The sequence below is a fragment of the Chionomys nivalis genome, chromosome 10 (genome assembly GCF_950005125.1).
Source record: "Chionomys nivalis chromosome 10, mChiNiv1.1, whole genome shotgun sequence".
NCBI classification, from domain to species: Eukaryota; Metazoa; Chordata; class Mammalia; order Rodentia; family Cricetidae; genus Chionomys; species Chionomys nivalis.
The window spans coordinates 10594179-10618890 of NC_080095.1; the positions used below are offsets into that span (position 1 = coordinate 10594179).

General features: G+C 38.5%; 1 gene segment (V, D, J or C); it reads left to right on the forward strand.

The window, feature by feature from the left end:
- Nucleotides 1–718: 718 nt before the first annotated feature.
- LOC130882814 (Ig heavy chain V region PJ14-like) lies at nucleotides 719–1270 on the forward strand. The segment is given in 2 exon segments: nucleotides 719–764; nucleotides 849–1270. Coding segments are annotated over 2 exon segments (468 nt in total).
- The last annotated feature ends 23442 nt before the right edge of the window (nucleotides 1271–24712 follow it).

Genomic DNA, 24712 nt, shown 5'->3' on the forward strand with positions numbered 1-24712 from the left:
AAACTGCAGAGAGTGACAGAGAAATATATAAAAGTACCAGGATAGACTGACATAAATCAAAATGAACAAAAACTAGTGTCCAGGTAGGAAGTTTATAAGTGAGAAGGTGAAATCTGAGCCTCATAAGATGGGACCCAAATCAGTCCCACAGATTTCCTTTCAGATAAACATGTGAAATCACATGTATGAAATGTGTGTGAGCTGCTTCCTCACAAGTTATTTCCTGACAAGTTGTAAGAGTGAGACAACTCCACAGACACCAAGAGAAAGAATTTTAAGTAATTCCTTAAACTGGATTTTAGATCACCAAAAGTAGCAATATCATTTAAATTTTCTCCTGTAAGTTACAAAGATACATAAATCCTTTGAGAACCTGGTATTCTCCTCTGCCTGTAGTGAATGAAAATGGACCTAATTAATATAAACAGTTCCATGTTTTGCTTCTAATGACTGTACAGTATGACTCATAATATTTCCTGTTTCTCTGAAATTAAATCCAGAAAGCATCACGTAATGTTCCTGAGGTTCAATATCAAGTACCTCTAAGACAAACAAAGCAAATCTCAGTTTCCTGGAGGGGAAATTGGAAACATTGCCTGTGCTTCCTTTTATGTTCTCAGGAACCTCCCCAAATGCAAATCAGTCCTCAAGCTCAGGATGAAATCCAAGGCCAAGCTGAGAGGCTCCATCTCCTTCTGATTAGAGCCTCCAACACAGCATGGCTGTCCTGGTGCTGCTCCTCTGCCTGGTGACATTTCCAAGCTGTAAGTGCTTTAGGGTTTCAGGAAAGGGAACCAAGTTTTTCATCTATGGGTTATATGACTGATGGTGATGTTGCTTGTCCTTAGGTGCCCTGTCCCAGATACAGCTGAAGGAGTCAGGACCTGGCCAAGTGCAGCCGTCACAGACCCTTTCCCTCACCTGCACTGTCTCTGGATTCTCATTAACCAGCAATGCTGTAAGCTGGATCCGCCAGCCTCCAGGAAAGGGTCTGGAGTGGATGGGACTAATAGCATATAATGGAAATACAAATTATAATTCAGCTCTTCAGTCCCGAATCAGCATCACCAGGGACACCTCCAAAAGCCAAGTTTTCTTAAAACTGAACAGTCTGCAAGCTGATGACACAGCCATGTATTTCTGTGCCAGAGACACAGTGAGAGAACTCCCGTGTGAGCCTGCACAAAAAACTCCATATGGAGACACTCCTGACCAGCAGGGGGTGGTGAAGACCAACAGGTTCTCCCAAGACCAGTACGTGGTTGCTTAATAAGATGAGAAGTTCTAGACTGTGCTGCATGAGATTATGTTTCAAAATTAGAATCTGTGTTTTCCTCTTCCAAATACAAATAAGAAAAAAATCTTTAGAGGCATCACTTCACTGTCATAGTCTAATAAACTTCTTATATGTTCAAATACTATAACAAATAGCTTTTCCCCCAAGCTCTGTAATCTATCAATCTGCTTCTTCTTATTAGATAGAATGACATATAACTTTATATGTTTTACACACACACACACACACATACACATATATTCACACACTTTCTATATATGCAGATATTTTAAAGGAATCAGCAGTTATGACACTTGTTGATGTTAGGTTCAGTTATAAGCTAGAGAACTTTAAAAGAGCTGTAATTTAGCCAGGCGGCGGTGGCACACGCCTTTAATCGCAGCACTTGGGAGGCAGAGGCAGGTGGATCTCTGTGAGTTCGAGGCCAGTGTGGTCTACAAGAGCTGGTTCCAGGACAGGAACCAAAAGCTACGGAGAACCCCCCCCCCAAAAAAAAAAGAGCTGTAATTTGTCCTCTTTGTTTTTGTACCTGTGATAAAGACACCACAGCTTCCCTAATTTAAAGTTATTGTCCCACAACACCCTGGAAACTGAAATATCCGTAGTTTCCTTCTACACCAAGAAGGTTCCATAAAAGGATAGAATTGATTATTGCTTTTCACAGATCCCATTTCAGGCATTTGCATCTTGGTAAAAATTAGTTTTGTCTGTAATTCTCTTTCTTGGTTGAGTCTTCGTGTGGTTTTGGTATCAGGGTAACTGTAGCTCCATAAAAGGAGTTTGGTAATGACTTTTCTGTTGCTATATTGTGAAATACATTAAGAAGTATAGGTATTAGCTCTTCTTGGAAGTTCTGGTAGAATTCTGCATTGAAACCATCTGATCCTGGACTTTTTTTGGTAGGGAGGTTTTTGATGACAGATCTCAAGGACTAGATGAAGAGCAGAAGGAGGGAGAACATGAGCAAACAAGTCAGGAAAGAATTAAATCACAGTGCAATGCGAAGGGAGAGAAAAGATGGGCATTGTAAAAGGGAACATAGTTCTGTTACATTACTGTAAAGGATTTTGGACAAATTGCAAAAATTTAATATAAAAGAAACATGCCCAACGTTCTCACTTCTATGTGAGGATCCAAAAAGAATGACATTTTCAATTAAAATAGATTATTGCATTTCAATGTTTATTTCCATATCCCACTGTTCTACTGTCTCTTACTGCCTGAGTCTCTATAAGTAAAGCCTGAGTTGTCAAATCTCACAGAGATGCCCACAATAAATTGTGATTGTAGTTATCATATCCCTATGATTTTCACTGAAATACTTTCAGTATGCAATTGTCCATAAATAAATGTAGGCACAGAAGTTACATTGATTATATTTCTGTAAATTAATTTATTGAATTAATGTGGCCAAATAATAATTTGTGCATTCAGATATCAGCATCCTGCAAAGTTTTCAAGTGAGTAAAAAACATATGAAAATATTATACTCTAAGACAAGAAGAAGAAAAATATTCATTGTTTCCTTGAAGCCCCTTTCATGATTGCCTCATATGATTATTTTAGTGAACATGAGGCATTTTTATTTACAAGAGTTATGCTCACTTGATGAGTTCACTGCATTTTTCTCTGGCCATTGGCCTTTGTTTCACTTGGACCGATATTCACTGTTTTTTTTCGAACTGAAGCAGATTCTCCTAGTGACTTGTTTTCCATTCTAGTGTATTATTTTTCTCTGAGCTCTCACATTCATCCCCTGTCTTCTGGAATAAGGAATCTCTTATACAATATCTTTTGTATCCTGTTGTATTGAAAATAAGCACATACATCTGATACATTTATTAATAAAATTTTCAATACAATTTATTAATAAATTTAACAGATATATGGAACATAAAATCATTCATGTTGCTATTGTCCACCTGCGAGATAACCTCCAGCTGCTCTATAAGCTTAAGTGATAGAGATAACATCTCTACATCTCCTTTTTGTCACTTACTAATGGAAAAGAAATCCTGAAATCTTCACCTACTGTCCACAACCTGGGGCACTCTGACATGAATCTCTAAAATTTGTCATAATTCACAGAAATACTTGGATGTGGACACTGGCTCCTATTTGCCGGCTTTATCAGAGAAGACCATGCTGTAAATATTGGGCTGCAATTTGAGCAAGGTTAGACACCAGTTGTTATGTTTTCCTGCTTCTCAGAATGTTTAGAGGCAGTTCTGTTTATTAACATAAGACAAATTTATCCATAAAATTTAAAAATATGTATGTTTGGATTTTCATTGCTGAAATATATTCTCTTTCTTTTAAACATGGAAGATGTAACATTTTGTGCTTCTAAATTCTGTAACTGCTATCCCGTCTCTTCCCTCAACAAGGAAGCTTCTGCATGTCTTAAGGAAAGATGATTTTAATGATTATTGATTTGTCACTTACAATATATTTGAAGCTGTTAATTTTTTCCATGTTCACTTTAATTTTATCATCTTCTTTTCTTCCATGTATATAAAAATAAAAACTTATTGTTTTGACACCTTCACAATGAATATACCTGTAGCTCTTGCTATTTCAGAAAGTAACTGTGACTCCATGGTTACTAGCCAGCCCACATCTGAGTCAATCAAATACAAACCTGCCACTGCCACAATATGTAGTTTGCAACTAAATCTTAATGCTCTATTTAAAAATAAAGATTCAGGAGTCAGAAGCTGGGCTGGCAACTCATTAGCTCAGAGAGTTGAGGAGCTGATATTTCCTTTTTATCATGGTCTCAAAATAGAGAGCATCCTACTACTCCATCAACTCAAAAATGATGGGCACAGTCAAAGACACTTCTTACATCCTCCTGTGCATCTCTGTATCTGTGCAAATATAATTCAGTTCTCAAATCCTGAGTCACCATCAGCAGGGACACCTCAAAGAGATAAGTTTTCTTAACATGTAACACTCTGTATACTGAGAACACAGACATATATTACTGTGACTGATACACAGTGAGGGAAATCCACTGTGAGCCTGCAGAGACCCCCTATTTAGAGAAACCTGGGGAAAGGACCAACAAGATTTCTAAAACCATTAAGGGTCACTTCAGAAATTTGAAAGCTATATACTATGCTGCATGGACTTTTGCTATAATGTTGAAATATGAGGTTTCTTCTTCTAGACAAAAAAGACCAGTTGAGGTCCCTCTCAACTGTTGAAGCCTATCAAGCTTCCTATTTTTCCCCAAGGTGGAACCAATGGATTATACCCACATATCAAATTATCTGAGCTATAAATTTGCTTCTTTTTGTCAGACACATTGATTTATAATTTTATATGTGTTGTGCATTTATGAATACTTTTCTGGTTAATTCCATTCAATGCATTATATACATATGTTTGTGTGTGTGCATGTGTATTTCAAGAGAATACTGTAAGTTATGACACTTGTTAAGTGTAAGCTCATTAAGTATGCTTAAATATTTAAAGTAATCTATAATTTTTGTATATTTTCTTTTTTGTAGACATGATGGAAAACTACTTCTAGCCTGAATTAATATTTCTTTCACAAGACATCTTAGAAATTTAATATCATTCATTGTTTCCTTATTTTAAAACACCAGGACTTATAAGTGTTCTCTTCATTATCATTTTTGACAATTCAAATTTTTATGTATTTCCCCGTTGGTAAAATTTACATTTCAAATCAAAATGCAAAGGGTTGGTTCCTCTGCAAGTCTGTCCTGAACCCTCAGATCACAAAATTCTCAGCCTACAGTGTGCATGGTTCACCAGATGTCAGCTCCAGTCTTGTCCCCCCTATCATCAGCTTTTATCATAGACAGTTGCAGTGACACCAGCAGTGAGTGTTGAAGATTTGAATAAATACAGAAGTGTCTAGTTTCTTAGAATCCTGATATCAAGACTTATAACAATGAATTGCATAATTCCACACAAAGCAGAAAATAGATTATTCAGTCTCATGTTACCCAGGCTCAGGCTGAGGATCAGAATAAATGACTGCTGGGGACTAGGTATGAGCAGGGAGAAAGAGTTAATCAATTTGGTTAGACCTAAAACATACCAAAGCCAATAACTAGAAGCTCTAATTCTAAGCATTTATATTTAGATTAAAAATATCCATGACATGTTATTAAAATTCAAACATTATATGCAAAGAACCATTTATATATCCACATTAGTGTCAGTAAATTAATAAACAAAAAGTAGAAGTATCCTCCTCTTAAGTACAACAGAAAAATTAAGAGTACATGGAAAGTCCCTTGAATTAGTCTGCTCTTGACTGTCTAGGGATTGTTCTAGGGAACCATAACTAGATGTTGTGAGTGCAGAATCATGGCATATACACTCTCAAGGTCAAAAACACTGGAGTAGGTATTCTTATAACATGTCCTGATAATGTGTGACTACAGCACATAGATCCCTACACTGTTCTTTCCTTAACTCTATCTGACCATCAATTTGATGTCAACTGTAAAATAGACAAATTCGTTGCAATAACTATTTTATAAATTATGTATATATTTTTCTGTAAATAGGTCTTATACAAATAACTGAAGAATCTCACCAGTTCCCTGTTGTTCCAGAAGATGGTTCCAGAATAAGTGGCTGAGCCTCTTTCAGTCACAGAGGACATGAAAAAACGTTTCCTCAATGCCTGGTAGTCCCAAATATATTATGTTCTTTTCCAACTTTAAATCATTTTACAATTATTCTTACTTTTCAGTTGTTTGAATGATTTATAGACTTTGCAATTTTTATTAGGTAAAAAATAAAATCATTGATACCTCTAAAGTATTATAATTGATTAGAAGAAATCCAGGAATTGAAAATTTTATTGATTAACATGATAACTCTGAATCTAATAGTAGTATTTTTAGAAACATAATAATTTTTTATATCTTAAAAACTTTAAATATAAGCAAATAATGCTATAACTTAATTATGTAAAATAAAAATTTATACAGTTGATATTTATGAAAACACCTAACTAGTGTATGATATAACTTATAATCAGATAGATACATATACTCATTTATTTCTCTTCAGCCTGTATTTTTAGTAATGGTTTGACACAATTGTGTGGTGTTTGAAACTTTCTTTACTCTGTCTAACATTATGTTCTCAAATAAATGTCCACTGTTGAGTGACTACACAGTTTTTGCTTGGGGTTGGGGGTGATATCTCAGAAGATCAACTCACTCTGTATATCAAGAACATAATATTAACTGTGCTCAATATCTATACAGTTCATTGTTAAAATATTCCTCCCACAATAACTGTTTAGACATCTCAGTCTACAGTGGGTAAGCCAAGGTCAACCTTCCCTTAATGTTCGTTAACCTATAGTTAGTTTTCTGAAGTTCCACTTGAAAAAAACTCTTTTTGTATTCTTGGTATCTGACTTTCACTCAATATCTTTCCAGTTCATTCAGCTCATTATGATATTTAGTTCTTTGTGAACACAGCTGAAGAAAACATGACAGGAAGACTTTGATTGCTCATCCAGGCACTGGAGAAACACCTCACTGGTTCAGAGAACATAATGGTTTGTAGAGGATCAGTTTCAGTTTCTGACAACCACAATTGGAAGCTCATAAACACCTGCAAGTCTTGAGGACCCAGGACCCTCTATTGACTTCCATGACCACTGTTCTACCCACCATGAGCACTATATTATCCATACAGATAAATATATGAGTTATTAAAAATAAAATATTCTTTAAAACTTACTTGAAGTGTTCTTGTGTAGCATATAAAGTCTTGATTCAAGTGGTAATATTTCAAAAACATGTTCATTATTTTGATTAATAGATTTTGTATTTGAATTAGTACCCCTGTTAAAGGTTAGGATACTGTTAGTGACATCCAAGAGAGAGATTTCATTTATCTTGTCAGTAAAAATTCATTTTTATCACTTATCTGAGATGTGTGATAAAATAGACAACATATAGATTAGACATCACATGAGTGAGAGGTGTTGTCCTCTTGGGAAAACATCTTCCTGCCCTCAATATAGATTAGGTTTTTGATCTTGGCCAATGTGTTCAGGTAGAAGTGATTGCATCAAGGCAACATCTTGGGTAAGAGGTAATATCTTTGTTTTCGTAGAAAACAAAAAGTTATAGATTCTCCTTCAGTAGAATGCATTGGGTCTGCTGGGTCCCTGGGAAAGGATTAGAGTGGGTCATATGCATTAACATTAGTAGTAGGTATATCTACTATGTTGATGCTCTTAAGGACCTGTAGGTTCCTTCCAGTCTAATGTGGTTTGATGGATCAAGATCCCCCAAAAGGTCTCCATGAACCCTAAAAATACTACATTCAACAAACAGTGGAAAGCACTTTGAAGAAAAATACATAAAAATTCCCAATAAGATTGTTTATAAATATTTCTTTTTAATTTAAAGGGAATTGCTTATAAATGATTAATGCTCTCAGTCAATTCCTCAAAAAATAAGGGGAATGTGATATAGAGATTAATATTGTACATTGGCTTGGACTTTTGTTTACTGATACAATTTTGAAGACAATTTTGTTATATGTATGTTTCTGCTCCTGTTTAAGGTATTAAAACATATACAGTTATATAATAATTAAATGAGCTTATACAGTTCATTTAAAAATGTAATGTGTAACTAAAATTATGAATTAATAGATACGCATTTAATAGTCAAACTGTAGATATGTTATATTTTTCTGAATGTACAGATATATATTTCATTAGATACATATTTTTCAGCACTACAAATACCTACAGAATATTGCATTTAAAATGTTTGAAGAACTCAGACTTTTCTTGATAGTGACATATGTCTGCTTTTGGCAGCACTAATTACTTCATGAGTATTATGGACATCAAAAAGGCTCTTTATAGACTTTACTAGTCATGTGGTCAAGAAACTGTTTTTGTGTGGACTGCTTGATGGTATATTATATAAATGGGGCATGAAAGACCCACAGAAAATGAATGGTGAACTTGTCAAAAGAAGGCAAGATAGTCCTTCAGGGTTACTGCTTTATAAAAGAGTCTGTCAGACATTCTGCAGGACACAGTAAAAAGTGATTTATAAACTGCAAATACAGATGAATCAGCCTTTCAAATTCTCATTAAATATAAATGTCTTCCAGATACTGTGGACATGAAGCCTGTGAAAGGATTCCCCAAGAATACAGAAGTGCTTTCAGTTCCTCTCCAGGCAGTGAGATGTCTCTGTCAATTTTAGAGTTTTGGAAGTGGAATACTTTCCATTTACTTAGGTAATATTATATCCTTCTGGGGTATTTGATGGAGTTGAAGACACATAGTTACAATTATAGTTTTCCTGAGTTATGATAAAAGTTAAATTAGATATTAAAGTTTAACTGCAAGAAAATATGGTAACTCTAATTCTTGTTGGATGTCTGTTTTGTTATATGTAATTTTCCTAAGTTAAAGTTAAAAGTTTCCTTTTTGTTTAGACAGAAAAAGGGAGATGGTGTGGGATTTCCCTATGTATGCCGTGAATATGTTTAATTACCATTGATTAATAATAAAAAATGCTTTACCCTATGGCAAGGCAGAACATAGGTAGGCAGGAAAACTAAACTTAATGCAAGAAGAAAATAGGTGGAATCAGGCATTCATCATGTAGTTGCCCAAGGAGAAAGATTCTGGCTCTTTCTCTTCCGATCACAGGTGCTTCGGGAGCTGCCGATTACCATCCCGACATGGTCAAGTCCAAGAACCACACCACACACAACCAGTCCCGGAAATGGCACAGAAACGGCATCTATAAACCCCTGTCACAAAGATACGAAACTCTCAAGGAACGCCTCTCAAATAGATGATAATAATAAATACTGTGTGAATTTACCATGAATGCATCCCCGTTGCGAATGCTCTTTTCCCAGTCACTACCTTCTAGAGAGTCTCATGAAAAAAAGAGAAACCCAAGGATTAAGAGAGTATGGTATATGGACAGAATCTCTCTGTCGAAGTTCGAATGTAATTGGTTTACATAATAGCACAGCCTGATTGAGGAAATGTGTCACTTTAGAGGGTAGTCTTTGAGGTTTTCTATGCTCAGAGTGCTGCCCAGTCTGTCAGGTGATTTCTTATTCCTTGCAAGATGTTGGACTCTCAGCTATTCCTCTAGCACCAAGACTTCCTGCACGCTGCCATTCTTCCTGCCATGATGAGAATGGTCTGAACTTCTGGAGCTACAGGAAAGCCCCGCAAATTATACGGTTTCCTTATAACAGTTGTGGTCATGGTGCCTTTTTACCGAAATGGAAGCATAATTTAGAAAATATCTCTAAAGTAACGAAGGACAAAAAATATTTGAATAAGTGGAAATCCTAGTTCCCCAATATAGTATAAGAAATGTGAATTCATTCCTGAGATATTCCTTTCCAAACTATTGTAACCACAAGGAAAATATCAAACAAACCCAAGATGAAACTTACAAAGCATCATGTCTGAAAAAATCTTTTTATAACACTGAAGCATTAAAAAACACAGGGAATATTGAACTCATACTGTACATGATGATCAGGGCTTTCACAGGATGGCTGTCTCCTTAAAGGGAAGAGCAGTTTCTACCGCTGCAACTCACAGCAAAAAGTGAAAAGACTATGCATAAAGAAATAATGGACACAAATTGTGATGTCTCTAATGCCAAGTAAGACAGACATTTCCTGAGTCTTGAATGAAGACGTTGGTTTCAGCTCTGCAATTCTCTTCCCTGGTGATTTCCATTAACAAGACACAGGGAAAGACACAAGAAACTCTTTTTAATCTATGCCTTGATTATCATTAAAGTCACAGGGTTCCCCATGTTCATATCTGCCTTACAGTCCACTTCTTGTTATCACTTAATGTTCTCTGTCTTGTTATTACTTCAGTGAACATAATCCTCAAACCTGGGTGCACACTGTTGTTTTTTTATGAAGTGTAAAGAATTAGCTTATATTCCCATAAATTACCAAAGCAACAATCATATTTAGGAACCTCAGACTGGCTACAAGCTGAGGAGAGTGAAAGAGAAAGATATAAAATACATGGCTAGACTGACGCAAATCAAGAGTAACAGAAACTAGTGTCCAGGTAGGGTGTTCCTAAGTGAGAAGGTGATATTGAGCCTAATAAGATGGCACCCAAATCAGTACCACAGATTTCCTTTCAGATAAACATGTGAAATCACATGTATGAAATGTGTGTGAGCTCCTTCCTTACAAGTTATTTCCTGAGAAGTTATAAGAATGAGACATCTCCACAGACACCAAGACAAAGAATTTTAATTAGTTCCTTAAACAGGATTTCTGATCACCAAAAGTAACAATATCATTTAAATTCACTACTGGAAGTTACAGAGATACATAAATCTGTTAAGAACCTGGCATTCTCCTCTGCCTGCACTGAATGAATGTGGACCTAGATTATGTAAACACTTCCATGTTTTGCTTCTAAGGCCTCTACAGAATGACTCTTAATATTTCCTATTTCTCTGGAATTGGAAATCCAGAAAGCATCACGGCAATGATCCTGAGGTTCAATATCAAGTACCTCTAAGATGCACAAAGCAAATCTCAGTTTCCTGGACGAGAAATTGGAAAGATTGCCTGTGCTTCCTTTTATGCTCTCTGGGACCTCCCCCATTGCAAAGCAGTACTCAAGATCAGTATGAAATCCACGGCCCAGCTGAGAGACCCCAGCTCCTTCTGACTAGAGTCTCCAACACAGCATGGCAGTCCTGGTTCTGCTCCTCTGCCTGGTGACATTTCCAAGCTGTAAGTACTTCAAGGTTTCAGGAAAGGGACCCAGGACTTTAATATATGGGTTATGTGATTGATGGTGTTGTTGCTTGTCCCTAGATGCCCTGTCCCAGATACAGCTGAAGGAGTCAGGACCTGGCCTAGTGCAGCCATCACAGACCCTGTCGCTCACTTGCATTGTCTCTGGCTTCTCATTAACCAGCTATGCTCTAAGCTGGATCCGCAAACCTCCAGGAAAGGGTCTGGAGTGGATGGGAGCAATATGGGGTGGTGGAAGTACAGAATATAAATCATCTCTCCAGTCCCGAATCACCATCACCAGGGACACATCCAAGAGCCAAGTTTTCTTAAAGCTGAACAGTCTGCAATCTGAGGACACAGCCATGTATTACTGTGCCAAAAGCACAGTGAGAGAACTCCAGTGTGAGCCTGCTCAGAAACCTCCATGTGGAAACACTCACCACCGGCAGGGGGCGATGGGGACCAACAGGTTCTCCCAAGACCAGTCAGTATGTGGTTGCTTAATAAGACAAGAAGTTCTAGACTATGTTGCATGGGCAAATGTTTCAATTTTAGAATCTGTATTTTCATTTTCCAAACACAGATAAGGAAAAATCCTCTAGAGGCATCTCTTCATTGTCATAGTCTAATAAACTTCCTATTTGTTCAAATACTGTAACAAATAGCTTTTACCCCAAGCCCTGTAAGCTAACAATCTGCTTCTTGTTATTAGATAGAATGACATATACCTTTATATGTTTTACGTACATACATACACACACACATACATATTCACAAATTTTCTTATATATACAGATATTTTAAAGGAGTTAGCAGTTATGACACTTCTTGGATGTTAGGTTCAGTTATAAGCTAGAGAACTTTAAAAGTGCTCTAATTTGTCCTCTTTGTTTTTGTACCTGCGATAGAGAAACCACAGTTTCCCTAATTTAAAGTCATTTTTCACAATACCCTGGAAACTAAAATACCTTCTACTCCAAGAAGGTACCATAAAAGGAAAAAATGATTATTGCTTTTGACAGATCCCATTTCATGCATTTGCACCTTGGTAAAAACTTTCCCATTAGACTTATAAGCAGTGTTCCTCAGGAAAAGCAAATAGTGATTATCTGGGGTCTGTCTAACTATAAAACTGACTTTCTCGATATATGAAAAGAGGATATGTTCTTATTAACTTTGGTAATCTTCCATATAACTTATTATTTGGGATAATCATTCCCAACTAACTGATTAATCTTCTCACTCTACACTGTCCGAACAATGATCAGACTTCCCTAAATTTACTTTTCCTAAGATAAGCTTTTTAAGTTGCACAGGGTAAGTGGTCATCTTGCCCTCTTGATGCCTGACTATTACTGACAAGGCCCACCATGTTCATGCAAATTGGTTTGATATTTTAACTGTTGAGAACTGAGCTGCAGCAAACATAAAAGGGAAGGTTGTCACTGCTCTTCTACACATTCGGGAAGCAGCTCAGAGTTTCAGAAAGCACACTCTTCTTGCAGGAAAACAGTTTCAATTTCTGGCTCCCACAATTTTAAGTCATACCTACCTATAAGTCTGGAGAACCCATGGTCTCTATTTGACTGCATGCACACTACACTACTCGCACAGAAACTTACACACATAATTAAAAACAAAATATTTCATTTTCTCATCCACTGTTGATGTGAATACTCTATGGTTTATATGAAGCTTTGATACATACAGAAAATTTCAAAAAGGAAAATGTTAGGACCTTTAACTCCTCACCTTTTTGTCTCATTCAAGAGATCAGTCTCATTTTTCTTCTCAAATATAACTCATTTCTATCACTTGTCTGAAATTTGAGTCTAAGGATAGCACATAGCTCTAATGCCCTCATGATCAGCTATTTTCCTGCACTCCATCCTCTCCTTTGGTTCTTTCATCTTGGACAATGCATGTAGGCAGAGTAGGTTGCATAAAACAAGCATCTTTGGTCAACATAAAAAATGAAAATTAAAGCCAAAAGGATAAGTTGCTTGTAACCAGTAATTCAAGACCCATTTACTAAAGGAAATAAAGAAATCACAGTGCTATGGGGATGGAGAGAAATGGGCCCTGTTTCTTGTAAAAGGGAACATGGTTCTGTTATGTTACTGTAAATGAGTTCGAGACCCACAACAATTTTGTATACAAGAACACATGCCCAACATTCTCACTTATATGTGAGGATTTGAAGAAAATGACATTTTCAATTAAAATAGATTATTACATTTCAATGATTATTTCCATATTCCACTGTTATACTGTCTCTCATTGCTGGACTCTCTATAAGTGAAGCCTGAGGTGTCAAATCTCACAAAGATGCCCACTATTAATTGTGATTGTAGCTATCACATCCCTACCTGAAAACTAGTTTCTGTTACTCTTGATTTGCATCAGTCTAGCTATGTATTTTATATGTTTCTCTTTCACTCTCTTCAGCTTGTAGCCAGTCAGAGGTTCCTAAATATGATTGTTGCTTTTTTTGGGCACATAACACCACCCTGCTCAGCCTGTCTGGGCGCTGGGGGCGAATCCTCAGGGCAAGCAGGCGGGCAGGAGTTCTTTGTTTCACTGGCCTGCCTGCACCAAGCAAGGTAGGTGCTTTGTTTATGAACTACCCAACCAGCACGGAGATCTGTTCTCCGCGCCAGGAGAGCCATCTTGGGGGTGAGTTTCTGACCCGTGACAGAAGCCCAGGACAGGGAACTCAGAAGTTCCTCACTCCCCCCCATACTTCCTGGCCTCCCTGCAGGGACTCTACTCCCTGCATACTGCCTCTCTCTTCCTATCCCACCCAGCATGCATCCAGAACCCTCCTCCCTTCTGCACCCTTCCCTCCTTGGGCACATAACACCACCCTGCTCAGCCTGTCTGGGCGCTGGGGGCAAATCCTCAGGGCAAGTAGGCAGGCAGGAGTCCCTTTGTTACTCTGGCCTGCCTGCACCAAGCAAGGTAGGCATTTTGTTTATGAATTACCCAACTAACTTGGAGAGCTAACCTCGGCACCAGGAGAGCCATCATTGGGCACGGAGATCTGATAGTGGCACCAGGAGAGACATCACTGGAACACCAGAAGAGCCATCACTGGGGAGTGCCATCACTGGGAAGGTACATCAGTAGGCAAGGAGACCTGATCCTGTAAAAGAAGATCCATAGGAGAGCATTTGGAGGAAGAGATGGGCAGGCGCCAATGCAAGAATTCACCCAACAATCTGAAAATCAATATGAAACCACTAGAACCAAGCGACCTCACAAAAGGAGGACATGAACACCTTAATCATGAAGAAGTAGAAAAAATTGACTTTATGAAAGTGATTGATGCCCTTAAACAGCATGTAAAAAATGGCCTTAAAGAAATGGATGAGAAGTATAACAGAAAGTTTGAAGAATTGAGTAAATCAGTGAATTTCTAGGACCAAGAAAAAACAATCAAACAGATTTTGGAAACAGTTCAAGACTTGAAAACTGAAATGGAGGCAAAGAAGAAAACACAAACAGAAGGCTGGCGGGACATGTAAAATCTAGGTAAACGAATAGAGACTAGAGAAACAAGCATAACCAACAGAATACAAGTGCTAGAAGAAAGAATCTCAGATTCTGAAGATACCATAGAAAAAATAAACACGCTGATCAAAGAAAACAGCAAGGCCAACAAACTCTCATCACAAAACATTCAGGAAATATGGGACACAGTAAAAAGACCAAACCTAAAGAAAACATCTTCAACAAATGGTGCTGGCACAACTGGATGTCAAACCTGTAGAAGAATGAAAATAGACCCATATCTATCACCATGCACAAAAATCAAGTCCAAATGGATAAAAGACCTCAATATCAATCTGAACACACTCAACCTGATAGAAGAGAAAATGGGAAGTACTCTACAACACATGGGCACAGGAGATTGCTTCCTATGTATAACCCCAACAGCACAGACATTAAGGGCAACATTGAATAAATGGGACCTCCTGAAACTGAGAAGATTCAGTAAAGCAAAGACACTGTCACTAAGAGAAAAAGGCAACCCACTGACTGGGAGAAGATCTTCACCAACCCCACAACAGACAAGGGTCTGATCTCCAAAATATATAAAGAACTCAAGAAACTAGACGTTAAAATGCTAAATAAACCAATTAAAAAATGGGGCACTGATTTGAACAGAGAATTCTCAACAGAAGAAGTTCAAGTGGCCAAAAGACACTTAAGATCATGCTCAACATCCTTAGCGATCAGAGAAATGCAAATCAAAACAACTTTGAGATATCATCTTACACCTGTCAGAATGGCTAAAATCAAAACACCAAGGATAGCCTTTGCTGGAGAGGTTGTGGAGAAAGGGGTACCCTCATCCATTGCTGGTGGGAATGCAAACTTGTGCAACCACTTTGGAAATCAGTGTGGTGGTTTCTCAGGAAATTTGGGATCAACCTACCTCTGGACACAGCAATATCACTCTTGGGAATATACCCAAGAGATGCCCTATCATATGACAAAAGCATTTGTTCATCTATGTTCATAGCAGCATTATTTGTAATAGCCAGAACCTGGAAGCAACCTAGATGTCCTTCAATGGAAGAATGGATGAAGAAAGTGTGGAATATATATACATTAGAGTACTACTTTGCCGTAAAAAACAATGACTTCTCGAATTTTGCATGCAAATGGATGGAAATAGAAAATACTATCCTGAGTGAGGTAACCCAGACCCAAAAAGAAGATCATGGGATGTACTCACTCATAATTAGTTTCTAGCGTGGATAGGAGCCACTGAGTCTATAATTTGAGATCCTAAAGAAGCTAAACAAGAGGGTGAGCCCAAGGAAAAACATATAGTTATCCTCCCAGCTATGGGAAATAGACAAGATTGCCGGGCAAAAAATTGGAATCTTGGGGTTGGGGTGGGATGGGGGTGAGGGGAGATGGGGAGAGAAAAGTGTGAAGGAGAGGTTGAGGTGAACTTGGGGAAACGGGATGATTGGAGATAAAGGAAAGTTGGATAGGTGAGCAGGGAAGCACATATCTTAGTTAAGGGAGGCACCTAAGGGTTGGCAAGAGACTTGAACCTGGAGTGGCAACCAGGTGCCAGGGCAATGTCCCCAGTTAGTTCCTTGGGCACCTGAGGAGAGGGAACCTGAAATGACCCTATTCTATAGCCATACTGATAAATATCTTGCATATCACCATAGAACCTTCATCTAGCGATGGATGGAGATAGAGACAGAGACCCACACTGGAGCACCGGACTGAGCTCCCAAGGTCCTAACAAGGAGCAGAAGGAAGGAGAACATGAGCAAGGAAGTCAGGACCACGAGGGGTGCACCCACCCACTGAGACAGTGGGGCCAATCTATTGGGAGCTCACCAAGGCCAGCTGGACTGTGACTGAAAAAGCATGGGATAAAACCGGACTCTCTGAACATGGTGGACAATGATAGCTGACGAGAGGCCAAGGAGAATGGCACAGGGTTTTGATCCTACTTCATGTTCTGGCTTTGTGGGGGCCTAGACAGTTTGGATGTTCACCTTCCTAGACCTGGATGGAGTGGGGAGGACCTTGGACTATCCCAAGGGCAGGGAACTCTGACTGCTCTTGGGGCTGGAGAAGGAGGAGAAGAGGAGTGAGGGAGGGGAAGAGGGGTGGGAGGAGGGGGAGGGAAATGCGAGGCGGGGAGGAGGCAGAAATTTTTTTTCAATAAAAAAAAGACCAATAATAAGAGTAGAAGAAGGAGAAGAAGTGCAGCTCAATGGTCCAGAAAATATATTTAATAAAGTTATAGAAGAAAACTTTCCCAACCTAAAGAAAGATATACCTATGAAGTTTCAAGAAGCATACAGAACACCGAATAGACTGGACCAAAAAAAAAAAAAATCCCCTCGCCATATAATAATCAAAACACAAAACACACGGAATAAAGAAAGAATATTTCCTGAATGTCTCGCTGAACATAATGGACATTGAGGACTACTGAGAACTGAAGAACAATGGCAATGGGTTCTTGTTCCTATTGCATGTAATGGCTTTGTGGGAGCCCAGGTAGTTTGGATGCTCACCTTGATAGACCTGGATGGAGGTGGGTGGTCCTTGGACCTCCCACAGGGCAGAGAAACCTGCTTGCTCTTTGGGCTGAGAAGGGAGGAAGACTTGATTGGGGGAGGGGGAGGGAATGGGAGGTGGTGGCGGGGAAGAGGCAGAAATCTTTAATAATTAAATAAATTAATTAATATAAAAAAATAAAAAAAATGAACAAAAAAAGAAAAGAAAGAATATTAAGAGGTGCAAAGGAAAAAGGCCAAGTTACTTAAAAAGGTAAACCGATCAGATTTACACTTGACTTCTCTATGGAAACCATGAAAGCCAGAAGATCCTGGATAGATGTACTGCAGAAACTAAGAGTCTGTGGATGCAAGCCCAGACTACTATAACCAGCCAAGCATTTGTTCACTATAAATGGAGAAAACAAAATTTCCAGGATAAAAACAAATTTAAACAATACGTAGCCACAAATCCAGCCTTACAGAAAGTAATAGAATGAAAATCACTAACCAAGGAGTCCAACAATGACCACAATAACTCAGACATCTAGAGACCCTTCACCAGCGCAATTCAAAGAAGGGAAGCACACACAATCTACTACTAAAAAAGTAACCGGAGTTAACAACCACTGGTCATTAATATCACTTAATGTCAGTGGATTCAACTCACCTATAAAAAGGCACAGACTAAGAGATTGGATACAAAAACAGGATGCAACATTCTGCTGTTTACAAGAAACACACCTCAACCACAAAGACAGGCACCTACTCAGAGTAAAGGGTTGGGATAAGGCTTATCAAGTAAATGGACCTAAGAAAGAAGCAGGTGTGGCCATACTAATTTCTAACAAAGTTGACTTCAAACTTAAATCTATCAGAAGAGATGGAGAGGGACATTTTCTACTCATAACAGGAACAATTCATCAGGATGAAGTCTCAATCCTGAATATCTATGCCGCTAATATAAAAGCACCCACGTAAGTAAAAGAAACATTGCTAAAACTCAAGGCAGCAATCAAACCGCACACATTAATAGTAGGAGACTTTATTACTCCTCTCTCACCAATGGACAGGTCAATCATACAGAAACCTAACAGAGAAATAAGAGAATTAATGGAGGTACAGAATCAAATGTACTTAACAGACATCTATAGAATATTCCACCCAAATAGAAAAGAATATACCTTCTTCTCTGCAGCTCATGGAACCTTCTCGAAAATTGACCACATACTCGGTAACAAAGGAAACATCCACAGTTACAAAAAAATATTAGTAACTACCTGTATCTTATCAGATTACCATGGATTAAAGCTAGAATTCAGCAACAATGCTACCCCCAGAAAGTCTACAAACTCATGGACTGAACAGTCAACTACTGAACCATACCTGGATTAAGGAAGAAATAAAGAAAGAAATTAAAGTCTTCCTTGAATTCAATGAAAATAAAGAAACAACATACTAAAACCTATGGGACACTATGAAAGCAGTCCTGAGAGAAATGTTCATAGCACTAAGTGCCCACCTAAAGAAAAGAGAGAAAGAAAATATTGGAAACTTAACAGCCCACCTGAAAGCTCTAGAAAAAAAAGAAGCAGACTCACCTTGGAGGAGTAGAAGAATGGAAGTAATCAAGCTGAGGGCTGAAATCAATAAAATAGAAACACAGAAAACAATTGAAAAAATCAATGAAACAAAAAGCTGGTTCCTGGAGAAAATCAACAAGATTGATGTACCCCTATCCAAACTAATCAAACGGCAGAGAGAGAATTTGCAAATTATTAAGATCAGAAATGAAAAGGGGGACATAACCACAGACATAGAGGAAATTCAGAGAATAATTAGATCTTACTACAAAAGCCTGTATGCCACAACACTGGAAAATGTAAAAGAAATGGACACTTTTTTAGATAAATACCATATACCAAAGTTAAACCAGGACCAGGTGAACAACCTAAATAAACCTGTTAGTCGCAAAGAATTAGAAGATGTTATTAAAAACCTCCTTTCCAAAAAAAGTCCAGGACCTGATGGTTTCAATGCAGAATTCTACCAGAACATCCAAGAAGACCTAATACCTATACTCCTTCATGTATTTCACAATATAGAAACAGAAGAGTCATTGTCAAATTCCTTTTATGAAGCTACAGTAATTCTGATACCAAAACCACACAAAGACTCAACTAAGATAGAAATTACAGGCCAATCTCACTCATGAACATCGACGCAAAAATCCTCAACAAAATCATGGCAAACCGAATCCAAGAACACATTAGAAAAATTATCCATTATGATCAAGTAGGCTTCATACCAGAGATGCAGGGCTGGTTCAACATGAAAATCTATCAATGTAATCCTTCATATAAATAAACTGAAAGAAAAAAAACCATATGATCGTTTCATTAGATGCTGAAGAAGCATTTGACAAAATTCAGCATCCCTTTATGATAAAAGTCTTGGAGAGATTAGGGATATAAGGGTCATACCTAAATATAATTAAAGCTATTTACAGCAAGCCGACAGCTAACATCAAATTAAATGGAGAGAAACTTAAAGCCATCCCACCAAAATCAGGAACATGCCAAGGCTGTCCCTTCTCTCCATACCTCTTCAATATAGTTCTTGAAGTTCTAGCAATAGCAATAAGAAAACATAAGGTGATCAAGGGGATTCGAATTGGAAAGGAAGAAGTTAAACTTGCATTATTTGCAGATGATATGATAGTGTACATAAGCAACCCCAAAAACTCCACCAAAGAACTCGTACAGCTGATAAAAACCTTTAGTAATGTGGCAGGATACAAGATCAACTCCAAAAAATCAGTCACCTGCTTATACACAAAGGATAAGGAAGCAGAGAGGGAAAAAAGAGAATCATCACCTTTCATGACAGCCACAAACAGCATAAAATATCTTGGGGTAACTCTAACCAAGGAAGTGAAAGATCTATTTGACAAGAACTTTAAGGCATTGAAGAAAGAAATTAAAGAGGATAACAGAAAATGGAAGGATCTCCCTTGCTCTTGGATTGGGAGGATCAACATAGTAAAAATGGCAATTCTACCAAAGGCAATCTATAGATTCAATGCAATCCCCATCAAGGTCCCATCAAAATTCTTCACAGATCTTGAGAGGACAATAATCAGCTTTATATGTAAAAACAAAAAAACCAGGATAGCCAAAACAATCTTATACAATAACGGAACTTCTGGAGGCATTACCATCCCTGACTTCAAACTCTATTACAGAACTCCAGTAATGAAAACAGTGTGGTACTGTCATAAAAACAGAGAGCTCGACCAATGGAATCGTATAGAAGACCCGGATATTAACCCACAAAGCTATGAATACCTTATTTTCGATAAAGGAGCTAAAAGTATACAATGGAAGAAAGAAAGCATCTTCAACAAATGGTTCTGGCACAACTGGATGTCAACCTGTAGAAGAATGAAAATAGATCCATATCTATCACCATGCACAAAACTCAAGTCCAAATGGATCAAAGACCTCAATATCAATCTGAACACACTGAACCTGATAGAAGAGAAAATGGGAAGTACACTACAACATATGGGCACAGGAGATCACGTTCTATGTATAACCCCAGCAGCACAGACATTAAGGGCAACATTGAATAAATGGGACCTCCTGAAACTGAGAAGCTTCTGTAAAGCAAAGGACACTGTCATTAATACAGAAAGGCAGCCTACTAACTGGGAGAAGATTTTCACCAACCCTGCAACAGACAAAGGTCTGATCTCCAAAATATATAAAGAACTCAAGAAACTAGACGTTAAAATGATAATTAACCCAATTAAAAAATGGGGCACTGAACTGAACAGAGAATTCTCAACAGAAGAAGTTCAAATGGCCAAAAAATACTTAAGGTCATGCTCAACCTCCTTAGCGATCAGAGAAATGCAAATCAAAACAATTTGAGATATCATCTTACACCTGTCAGAATGGCTAAAATCAAAAACACCAAGGATAGCCTTTGCTGGAGAGGTTGTGGAGAAATGGGTTCCCTCCTCCACTGCTGGTGGGACTGCAAATTTGTGCAACCACTTTGGAAATCAGTGTGGCAGTTTCTCAGAAAACTTGGAATCAACCTTCCCCTGGACCAAGCAATACCACTCTTGGAAATATACCCAAGAGATGCCCTATCATATGAAAAAAGCATTTGTTCAACTATCTTCATAGCAACATTATTTGTAATAGCCAGAACCTGGAAGCAACCTAGATGTCCTTCAATGGAAGAATGGATGAAGAAAGTGTGCAATATATACACATTAGAGTACTACTCTGCGGTTAAAAAAAAAATGACTTCTCGAATTTTGCATGCAAATGGATGGAAATAGAAAATACTATCCTGAGTGAGGTAACCCAGACCCAAAAAGAAGATCATGGGATGTACTCACTCATAATTGGTTTCTAGTCATGGATAGGGGCCACTGAGTCTATAATTTGTGATCCTAAAGAAGCTAAACAAGAAGGTAAACCCAAGGAAAAACATATAGTTATCTTCCTGGCTATGGGAAATAGACAAGATTGCCGGGCAAAATATTGGAATCTTGGGGGTGGGGTGGGATGGGGGAGAGGGAAGATGGGGAGAGAAAAGTGTGAAGGAGAGGTTGAGGGTTACTTGGGGAAATGGGATGATTGGGGATAAAGGGAGGTTGGATAGGGGAGCAGGAAAAATCATATCTTAGTTAAGGGAGCCACCTAAGGGTTGGCAAGAGACTTGAACTTGGAGTGGCTATCAGGTGCCCAGGGCAATGTCCCCAGTTAGTTCCTTGGGCACCTGAGGATAAGGAACCTGAAATGAACCTATCCTATAGCCATACTGATGAATATCTTGCATATCACCATAGAACCTTCATCTAGCGATGAATGGAGATAAAGACGGAGACCCACACTGGAGGCCTGGACTGAGCTCCCAAGGTCCTAATAAGAAGCAGAAGGAGGGAGAACATGAACAAGGAAGTCAGGACCACGAGGGGTGCACCCACCCACTGAGACAGTGGGGCCGATCTATTGGGAGCTCACCAAGGCCAGCTGGATTGAGACTGAAAAAGCATGGGATAAAACCAGAATCTCTGAACATGGCGGACAATGAGGGCTGATGAGAAGCCAATGACAATGAGACTGGGTTTTGATACTACTTCATGTTCTGGCTTTGTGGGAGCCTAGACAGTTTGGATGTTCACCTTCCTAGACCTGGTTGGAGTGGGGAGGACCTTGGACTTTCCACAGGGCAGGGAACCCTGACTGCTCTTGGGACTGGATAGGGAGGAGAAGAGGAGTGGGGGAGAGGGAGAGGGGCGGGAGGAGGGGGAGGGAAATGGGAGGCGGGGAGGAAGCCGAAATTTTTTTTTTCAAAAAAAAATGTTAAAAAAATGTTAAATAATCCTAAATATGATTGTTGCTTTGGTAATTTATGGGAATATAAGCTAATTCTTAACACTTCATAAAAAAACAACAGTGTGCACCCAGGTTTGAGGGTTATGTTCACTGAAGAAATAACAAGACAGAGAACATTAAGTGATAACAAGAAGTGGACTATAAGGCAGATATGAACATGGGGAACCCTGTGACTTTAATGATAATCAAGGCATAGATTAAAAAGAGTTTCTTGTGTCTTTCCCTGTGTCTTGTTAATGGAAATCACCAGGGAAGAGAATTGCAGAGCTGAAACCAACGTCTTCATTCAAGACTCAGGAAATGCCTGTCTAATTTGGCATTAGAGATGTCACATTTTGTGTCCGTTATCTTTATGCATAGTCTTTTCCCTTTTTGCTGTGGGTTGCAGTTGTAGAAACTGCTCTTTCCTTTAAGGAGACAGCCATCCTGTTAAATTCCTAATCATCATGTACAGTATGAGTTCAATGTTCCCTGTGTTTTTTAATGCTTTAGGGTTATAAAAAGATTATTTCAGACATGATGCTTAGTATGTTTCATCTTGGGTTTGTTTGATATTTTCATTGTGGTTACAATAATATGAAAAGGAATATCTCAGGAATAAATTCACATATCTTATATTATATTGGGGAACTAGGATAAATCCACTTATTCAAATATTCTTTTGTCCTTAGATACTTAAGAGATATTTTCTAAGTTAGGTTTCCATTTCTGTAAAAAGGCACCATGACCACAACTGTTATAAGGAAACCGTATAATTTAGGGGGCTTTCCTATAACTCCAGAAGTTCAGACCACTCTCATCATGGCAGGAAGAATGGTAGTGTGCAGGAAGTCTTGGTGCTGGAGGAATAGCTGAGAGTCCAACATCTTGCAAGGAATAAGAAATCACCTGACAGACTGGGCAGCACTCTGAGCATAGAAAACCTGAAAGCCTACCCTCTAAAGTGACACATTTCCTCAATCAGGCTGTGCCCACTCCAGCAATGCCACACATCTTAAAAGTGTCACTTTTAAGGAATGAATTTAAAAAAAAAAATTTATGTAATGGTCTGTAGTGTTGTACATACCTTTAATCCAGTCACTAGGGAAGCAATAATAAAAAAATCTCTCATAGTTTAATATCAGACTGTTCTAGACAGTGAGTGCAAGCTAACCAGAGTGACCCTTAAAAAGAAAGGAAAAGCGTTATTTAACCAATTTACCTGTGAATATGAGTTTCTGCGTGTAGAGGATATGATGTGTGTGTGTGAGTGTGTGTAGGTGTGTCTTTGGATGAGTGACATATGTGTCTCTGTGGTTGAAATTGGGCAAACTGTCACTGACTCCACATCCATTCTTTCATCAGAATTAACTGAAATTATCCTAGTTTTTATTCTGTACATGTCATGACCATCGTACCTAAGCAACATGGGAAGGAAAAGATTTATGTCATATTAAATCTTACAATCCATCATGTAGGTATACCAGTACATGAATCAGAGCAGGAAACTGAACATGGGAACTGAATTGAAAACCATAAAGAAGCCTGTTTACTGCCCTGCACTCTCTGGTTGTTTATCATGCTTTCTTATACAAAGCAGGTACAGCTTCCCATGGATGGCACCACCCTGTCAATCTAGACCCTACCTCATCAATCATTATTCAAGAAAATGACTCCACAGTTATTCTTTTTTTTTTCTTTTTTTCTCCGTTTACACCATTATACAGTGCATTGTACTTTATTTTTTTCTTTTTTTCTTTTTTTATACTTTTTTAATTAAAATTTCCACCTGCTCCCCGTTTCCCAATTCCCTCCCCTCCTCCCAAATATTGCCCCCTCCCCTCAGTCCCCTCCCCCTATCCCCACTCTTCTTCTCCTCCCCCCACACCATTCCCCCTCCCTCTCAATACTGAAGAGCAGTCCAAATTCTCTACCCTGCGGGAAGACGAAGGTCTTCTATCTATGTCCAGGAAGGTGAGCGTCTAAACAGGCTAAGCTCCCACAAAGCCAGTTCATGTATTAGGATCAAAACCTAGTGCCATTGGTCCTTGGCTTCTCATCAGCCTTCATTGACCGCCATGCTCAGAGAGTCCAGTTTCAACCCATGCTTATTCCGTCCCAGACCAGCTGGCCTTGGTGGGCTCCCAATAAATCAGTTCCACTGTCACAGTGGGTGGGTGCATCCCTCG